At 41.5% G+C, this 8761-nt stretch overlaps 1 protein-coding gene across 3 annotated transcripts in view; it reads right to left on the reverse strand.

The window, feature by feature from the left end:
• Positions 1-3048, reverse strand: part of IGF1 (insulin like growth factor 1) — a 69632-nt gene extending 66584 nt beyond the window's left edge. The window contains exon 1 of one of the 3 annotated variants that reach the window (XM_059934796.1): positions 2969-3048. In XM_059934796.1, coding sequence (XP_059790779.1) covers positions 2969-3031 — 63 coding nt within the window. In that variant the 5' untranslated portion in view covers positions 3032-3048. Of the gene's footprint in view, positions 1-1163; positions 1179-2968 lie in introns of those variants that run through there. The other 2 variants (XM_059934794.1, XM_059934795.1) reach the window with 2 other exon arrangements.
• Between the last annotated feature and the right edge of the window lie 5713 nt (positions 3049-8761).

Genomic DNA, 8761 nt, shown 5'->3' on the forward strand with positions numbered 1-8761 from the left:
TGTAAAACTGTGGAAAATGAAAAGCCTCCTCTATTTGCAAATCCTCATAAATAATGGACATAAAATAGAAGAGGAGGTGAAAGCTTGATGGACCATTTCTTCCATTTTCTCCATAGGACCTGTTCATGGAAACCCTCCACCCCCATGTAGCCAAAGCCACGGGGACCGCTAGAAACAAGTCATCCAATCCTCATCTTTCTTAGTTATAAAATAATTGGTGGGAGTTTTCCCTTTCAATATTTCCAGTGGAAATCTCAGCCAGTCCAACCCAACTGGATTTCCTTGCCCTTTTCAAAAGAGAAAACTCATAATTGATCTTACTGAACATATCCCACACTCTGGCAATGGGCCAGTTCTAGAATGTATGTTATTTTGCCAATCCTATTTCTCCATCCCTCCTTCTCTGTTGATTTAATAGTGATGCTTAAGGCCAAGCACCTGCAACTGTAGATGCCTTCAAGTTCTTCAGTTCTCGTGAAATCCAGGGGAAAAGGTACTCAGCTTATAGCCTTAGTGAATTGAGAACTTCATTAGAGGTCAAAATTATATTTTAGTAGTTATTTATTTTATATGACACATTTAAACCCAGCAATACATATAAATCTCTAGCATTTAAGAATTTAAGATTTATTTTTTACAGGTTTTTCCTTTCTTTCTTTCTTTTTTTTTTTTTTTTTTTTTTGCTGAGTTATGTTCTAAGATAAATATCAGCACTTATAGTTCTAGGACAAGACAGAACCTCTAGTGCATTTGCCTTTAGTTCAGGGAACGGTCCAGTACACCCACAGAGAACCAGAGAATTTATCACATTATGTTCCCCAGAAAGAAAACAATAAGGAACTTGCTTAGGAGTTAAAAGTTCAAAACAAGTGGCCCCATATGTTCATCATTTCCTGGGCCTTTTATTTTTCCAAACACAAAAGAAATGAAGAGAGAGAAAGGAAAGATCTGAGAGAGAGAAAGGAAGGAAGAACGAGAAAGAGAAGAGAAAAAAGAAAAAAATTGCAGAGCACTCTTTCTCAAAAAATCATTCACAAATCCAAAATTTAAAAGACCTTTCTTTTTATCTTAAATAAATGGAATATCAATTGATTCCAGATGTTTGGGCTACGATAAAAATGCCCAGCAAAATTTGAGGGCAATAGTCATAAGAAAATACTCACTGTAGGTGTAACCATTTTTGTTTGTTCCAGATCTTTTACAGCAGGTCAGGGTGGGTATTATGAGACTGATGTGAATAAACTGAGGACTTAAAAGCATGTGCTGCTTTGTGGGTGGGGTTTGTGAAAGCATCTAGTTACATCTGGACACCCAGGCAGGTATGCTATGAGCCTGGGTAAACTGCCTTTTGTCCATTCAGACAATGAACAAATTGCACGGCTGGGATTTGAGTCAATCTTTTCCTCCAAATCAAGCCACCAATTTCCACTGTGTGCCTATAGTAGCCGCCCTAGACAGTGACCCAAGCTTCAGTCCTCTCCTGTGCCCTCTTCCTCCTGATTCAAACACTCGGAAATATCTTGAGACTCAGAGTACAATCAGCTTGCTAGTTCTGCCTGGCAGACACCTTTACTCATTGAATTACGTTTGAAAGACCACGTAGCTCCCTCAAACCACTTCCTGCTCCAAGTACAGGAAAAAGCAACAACTTACGGCTAGCTCTACTTCTGAATAGTTCAGCATACACAACATGGAAAGTTCATTTGGAGTTTTCCAGACTTGTAATTAATGCAGAGATAACACTCCACAGCCTCTTCTAAGATCGTCTAAGCAGGGAGACAAAGCCCCCAGCTCTCAGACCACATAGCATATGTGTATATTGACCTCATTTCTTTTAAAAGCAAGGTAGCCGGTGTGCATCTTGGCATCTCAAGTGCAGCAGAATCAGGTGCCTGGCAAGGATGTATCCTTAACTCCTAAGCCACTTACTTGACTAAGAAAAGTCCTAGTGGTGGAGTATTTGAAAGCAGCAAATGATTACCGTACTAAGTGGTAGGGACGTTTTATGAATTGAGCCCTCAGGCAATTGCATCGGGGAGCCAGTGACAGCGGCTTAAAAGTGCTTGCAAATTGGAAAAACACAAGTCTTGAGAGAGATAATTTTGCTGAGAATGGAAACTTGAACTAGGGCCAGTGATTGGAAACGAGAAGTCAGTGCATTGACAACGCCAGCCAAATTTACCTAAAGAGACTTTACAACACCGAGTATAAAATCAGAGTTTTACAACACGAAACCCCAAGTCCAAACTTCGCCCCTGAGAATCCTCTTCAAAAGAAAAAACTTGGAATAGCAGTTGCTAGAAAGTTTCCGCTTTCCATATACAGTATGCATTTGTTTAAATTATACGAATGTGCAAGGTCAGCAAGAGTTCTTAAGGAGTTCTTTTTCAGAAGAGCAAAGTAAACTTCACTCTAACTTTGACTCTCTGGGCGTAAGTGCAGAGAGTTCCGGGACCTTCGCTCCAAAGATCACATTTAAAAGCTTTAATATCATTTAAAATGTAACTCTTTATATGTGGCATGCCTTGTAATAAAAGTCCTGACAAGTTACACACACACAAATACATACACACACAGTCCTACATACACACGAACATGGTCTTAAAAATAAAACATCTGCACCTGCAAAAAAAAATCCAAAAGTTCATATCCATGCTCTCTAGCCCTTAACCATAGACAGGATTTAAAGGAATCTTCTATAATGACACCACTCAAGCCCTGCAGAAGTGGAGGATTTAGCATAAGTACCTTGCAATAGTTTTTACTCATACAGATATCTGTGCAAAGGCATTTATCTCCCGGAGCTATTTTTTCAGATCCCACAGAATTGCATATTCAGCAATTTATAAATAACTCCCGGTGCCGAAACAATGAAAATTCTAAAGTGAAGAACGTCTCTAAGCAGAAGCAAACAGTACACAGTTTAAAGAAAATTCCCCAATGACTTCAAAGAGTAAGAGATATTTACCTTCAAGAAATCACAAAAGCAGCACTTAAATAATTGGGTTGGAAGACTGCTGATTTTTCCCATTGCTTCTGAAGTGCAAAGTCTGGAAATGAATTGGTTAGCAGGAATAATGAGGCAAAAAGAAATCCAGGGAGATGGGAGATGTTGAGAGCAATGTCACATTTCAATTTTGAGGACTTTATTCCATTGCGCAGGCTCTATCTGCTCTGAATTTAGCAGTGACAGTGAGATTTAGCAAACAGAAGAGGGATTTAGAGAAAATCCTCACATTTATCTACAAAACACAGACACTGTAGACAGGAAACAGCTGGGGGAACGCTTGCCTTCTCTCTCTCTCCCTCTTCTGGCAAAGTTATCGAGTAAGGACTTTTTTGGGCATGGTGACAAATAACATCATACCTTTGCATTTTAAAACTAGAGCACAGAAGCATTTTTTCCCTTAAAAGAATGCGTGTTAGTGACAGGGTGAGCAGACATTAAAATACCAATGTTGTCCTCTGATTAACTTTCTACTGGGCAGGAAGACACACACATCTGCTAATACACCTTACCAGTATGAAAGGAATATACTTGGAGGATGGGCAAGCAATTTTATATTCCAGAGCGAACGCAAAATTAAAAAAAAAAAAAGAAAAAAAAGAAATGAAAAAAAGACCATCTCAAACATACCCTACAATTTTAACCCTCAAATGACTGGGGTAAACTAGATTGGAAGACAGCGCTGGGATGACCCCTCGTCCTAGTTGCCAAGTGAGGGGAATGATCTCATTTCCTAGAACCTGGAAAGGGGCGGGCAGCTTTGCAGTTGGCTCCCTTTAGGACACTGTCTAATGCCTTTTGCCCACGACAGGGCAGAGATTTTGCTGAGCTGTAAAGCCAACTGAAATAATAAAACAAAATCTTTTTCTTCCTTCCTCTACTCTGCTGCTTATCACCCCCACCCTCACCCCAGGGGAAGGGCACCTGAGGGGAAAATGATTTTCCTGTCGTTCATATTTTTCTGCATAACTTGAACCTGAGTGTGTGTGTGTGTGTGTGTGTGTGTGTGTGTGTGTGTGCGCGCGCGCGCGCGCATGCGCACGTGAGTGCATTTTATTTCTCCAGTTTTTGTGTATTCTAAATAACACCAGCTGGCTAGCAATACCCTCTCAAGGGTTATGATGTCATTCAAATCTCTCAACTGGATGAGTGGCCGGCAACATGGTCCAAGCCAGCTGTTTTGCTATTTATAATGTATACTTGCCTTTGCCACTGAGAATCAAGTTCTGATCTTTTGTCGATATAGTTTGCACCAATTTCTCTTCGGTTTTGCGAAGTAGGAGATAAGAAAGTAGATTATGAAATAAGGTTGCAAAAGCCCAGGTCGGACATCCCACTTTCCCTAGAGGTCTGTCGGGGCATGGTTTCCCAGGGATGGTGGAGATAGTCTGGACCTTGCCTCTCTCTCTCGTGATTCTCAGGAGACCCAGTGATATTGATGCATCGACTCAAAACAGAGGTCTGCTGGAAACCCTTGTCTGGGTCTTTATGTTGTCCTGTGGCCAGGAAGTTGTTTGCAGAAGTGAGTGCCCTCGAAAGAAAACCCGATTGGTTTTGAAAGGGGGTTGAGTTTGCTCAAGGCTTCTCTGTGATTCATAACTTGTGGCAGTGTTTACCTTCGAGAAAGACAAGTTAGACGTTCGGAGTGATGCCATTTTAATGGTGCAGTACATTCAGCATCAGTTAGTGAGTGCCTACTATGTGCCCAATTACATGCATCACAGTCAAGGCCCCACAGGGGCTGTCAGCTAAGTGGCAGAGACAGAGAGGAAAACACTGTTGTCATGTGGAGGGTATGTGCTCTTTTAAAAATACGAAAAGTGCACACTTTCTCTGGAAAGACAGGGAAGTGAAACCCTGTTGAGAATCCAGGATGGGGGAGGAGGGGTGTGTCATGAGAGGCTTTGGGGTGCAAAGTTGGGAAGTTCCAGGGGATGCGATTTGACCTAAAGAGTCTACAAATATGCATCATCAAGAGGTGGCCTGGGAGGCATCTGTAGGTGTGTGGGCAATTCCTATACTTCGAGAATAATCCAAGACTTCCTTTAATTACCTCCCCTTCACACATTTAACTTAGGACCTGATTTACCAAAGATCTGTTTTTTTCCCCCGCAGCTTTGGCAGATCACATCCTTCGTGAAAAAAAAAAAAAGTCCAACTTCCTCTCATGGACTTTGATAATGTAGATTGTCTCACACGTAGAAAGATCTGCCATTTCCACGTATGCAGAGTCAGGTACCCGCTGAGTCTTGGTGCTGGGTGCCTGGGTCCACCGCTGGGCACCTTCACAGGTAAAGGCCGTGACTTTCCCATTGCAGTTTTCGCTTGTTTTAATCGTTGCAAGATGTCCTAGGAGCTCACTGCCCTCTCCAAGGCTGTACCCCAGTTTGATGGGCTCTTTTGGCATGCCGTATGAACAGATCACCTTATCCCCAGCCATTTCATGTAAAAGGCTGCTTCGGGAGACAGAGGGCACACCGTTCCATCCGACAGTGGGCTCCTGCACTATCGACACACAGATTCACAGTCTCTTGGTTTTACCCTTAAAGGATAATTGGGTTTTAATTTATGTCCCAGTTTTTATGTCACAATCAAAGAAAACTGAAATTTCAGTGAGTCGTAATTATCATCAGCTGTGCTGTGGAAACATTCCGATGTGAGCTCTCAGTTTCCAACAGGGAAAGCAATTTCCTGAAGTGATTATTGTATACTTCAATGTGGAGAATGGTCTAGATTTCTGGGTAGGGTGAGCCAGCAACAGAGCAATAATTCCTAGGGAAATGGCCATTTTCTTGGCTAATTCCAGGAGTCAACATGAAAGCCAAAGGGCAATAAATGTGCCACATGATGACTTTTTAATGACTGAGTCCTGCACCTGTTTAAGAGAAAAAGAGATGGATGCACCTATTACTAGAGGGTCCAAGGTGGTAGTAAATCTAAGCCCTAGGAAAAGTTCAGGTCAAGAAGCCCCATTGGAGAGAAACATACAGGGTCGTTCTAAAATTACTGAATGATTATGTAGTCTCCTGCCTGGAACAACCTGACAGTTAGATATGGGAATTGTGTGCCACCAAAATAGCAAGGATGTGCTCATCATGAGAACATCCACTCCTGGAAATGCAGAGATTCACAGTTTCACCTTTTGCATGTGTAATGCCTGAGGGATATAAATAACTCTCCCCTAAAGCCTTCTTCTTGAGTAGCGTATTTGCATAAAGCTGCAGTCTCAGAAGACTTCTGACACCTTTCTTAACAAAAAAAAAAAAAGTCGTTCATCTCCTTAAGAGCAGGCTGATGGAGATTCACAGAAAGGGGGGGGGGCAAGACCCCGTCCCCCACTCTTTTTGCTCAAGCCACATTCCCAGTCCTCCCCATGTCAACTGCAGAGTCGCTCATTCAAAAGGTCATCTCATATCCATGTGCAGTGGGGCAGACTTAACAATTTATTTCATTAATGTCAGTGCTGACTCCTACGAAAAGCTTAGGATGGATATCTGGGGGTAAGAGGACTTTGGAACCAAATAACGGGTGAGGTTTAAGGCTTTGGGGCCACCCACCAGGCAGAGAACTTGGGGTAAACTACTGGGCCTGTCTCTTGGCTCACAGTTTGTGAGGAGGGTTGGTCTGGGAGTGTATTCTCCAATGTCTGAGATCAAGATCTGGTCAATTCAGAATGTAAAACTCAGAGGAAAAGGCTGGGCCTCAAAAATACAACAGGCTGCTTAACAAGGGGACCAATGGCAGCTCCAAAAGATCTGCTCAGAAGCAGCTCTGTTAGCCCTCAGAAAGATCTTTAGCTCAAAGGAACTGCTTTAAATCCTTAGAGGCGCTTTTTCCCCACAGCTAGGGAAAACAGTAATAGGGAGAAGAAATCCTCCCACTAAAGAAATCAATGCTTTCTTTTCAACATCAAACTCGGATCTTATTTCTTCTCAAATGTCAAAAGGGCAAATGCTGAGAACAGTCAGAAGCAAAACTTTTGTGGTTTGGGTAGCAAAAGAATTCTTCGTAATGGCAGATGAGGAGTCACTGCATGGGGCGAGGATGGCTTGGTGGAGTGAGAGAACCTAAGGGCTCACCACAATTGCCCCAAGTTGAAAAGAAAGTGAGGAAAGGAGACACCAATTCCAAATTTTCAGGGGCAAGTACCCAAAGAACGCTTTCTTTCGGAATAGAAAAATGTGCGCGCCCTCTAGTGGGCTGCGGGGAAACTGCCACCGCAATCTTCACCGTTGATGTGTGGAATTTGGGAGGCGTGGGGAGTTTTGCAAAGCTCGGGATTCAAATATACTTTAAATTGCACTTATGTTTTGAAACAAATAAGCTAGGTATTTAATTCACTCTAGTTTTAAAAAAGGGAAGAGTGCTAAGGGGAGAAAGGAAGATGATAAACTTTACGAGAGCAGGGATGACGTCTCCATCATCATGATGGCTCTACTCCCCGTGCTTACTCTTGGTGTGGGCTCCAAACATTTTGTTGGTTGAATCAAAGTCTGGAAAATAAATGGTGGTAAAGGTAAACTATTTCACATAAAAAAGATAATAAACTCTCTGAGAGTGAAATGACCAACTTCTTCATTTTATAAATAAGAAAAATGAGGGGTGGGGGAGTGGTGGATAGACAAGTGACTTGTTTTAATGTAACAAAGTTAGGTGCTTGCAAACCAAGCTCAAATTCAGTCCCCCCTGTCCGTTCTACACTCTTTCTTCCACATCAGTGTTCAGAATGTGGGCGTTAACACTGATGGTCAAAGACATGGCATTAAAGAATCATGTAAGAGTGGAAGGGGTTCCATTTTTAATTCTCTTTCTAGCCTGAATTTACTGAGGAGAAAGTCTCAGTTTGGTACGAATCTGTCTTCAGTGCCTCTCTGACACTTGCTAATCGCCCTTTTTGACAAAACAACAAAAAAACACAAAAAACAAAAAATGAACCTTAAGCCAAAAGTCTTTGCATGCAGTGGTTTTATCCAGAATTTAATAATACCGTTTTGTTTTATGGCATTTGTTTTTAAGAATACTTTCTATTCAGGGCAAGTGATGCTGTTTTTGAAGTAGATGTTTAAAATATATGTTTCTAAGTCTTAAAAAATCAATTTAAGGAAAAATATTTTAAAAGTAAGTAAATTCTATTGCAGATGACAGATAGTTCATGACAAAAAACGGTGTAATTGGTATTTGAATATCTGACGTTTGGGCATGATTGCAGTGTAACATTCTCTGTGTTAGGAAAAAAACCCAACCTAACCACTATGAAAAAAGCATGGAACAGAGACCCTGTGTGTAAAACATTCCACCATATAAATGTATTAATTATGTTTCCTGTTAATTTAGATACCCTTTAAGCTCACTCTTTTTCATTCCAGTCTTTCTTAGAGCTTAGAGATATTGAAAACGTCTTCGTAGAGTGAATAGCATTTGAGTTGAGTCTTGAGGCATAAGTTCACATCCAAGATGAAAAAAAACAGTAAAGGCTGTTCCAGGCAGAGGGAACAGCATGGACAAAATTAGATGGGAATGAAGAGGTTCCCAGTGCTGTGATGTGGGAGATAATGCTGCAGCCATGCTCTGAGACTCCTGCACTGTGGAGGCCCTTTAGTCTCTCCTTTCCCCATCAGTAGCCTTCACAGAGCTGTAAGACTGGAAAACAGTCTAATTCCCTCATGATTCTCTTGTAAACAAAGATTTGTATGTAACTGAATCTGTGATTAATTCTGGGAATGGCATAGTGCCTCAAGGTAAATATGCAACAGC

This window comes from Balaenoptera ricei, chromosome 10 (genome assembly GCF_028023285.1).
Source record: "Balaenoptera ricei isolate mBalRic1 chromosome 10, mBalRic1.hap2, whole genome shotgun sequence".
In the NCBI taxonomy this organism is placed as follows: domain Eukaryota; kingdom Metazoa; phylum Chordata; class Mammalia; order Artiodactyla; family Balaenopteridae; genus Balaenoptera; species Balaenoptera ricei.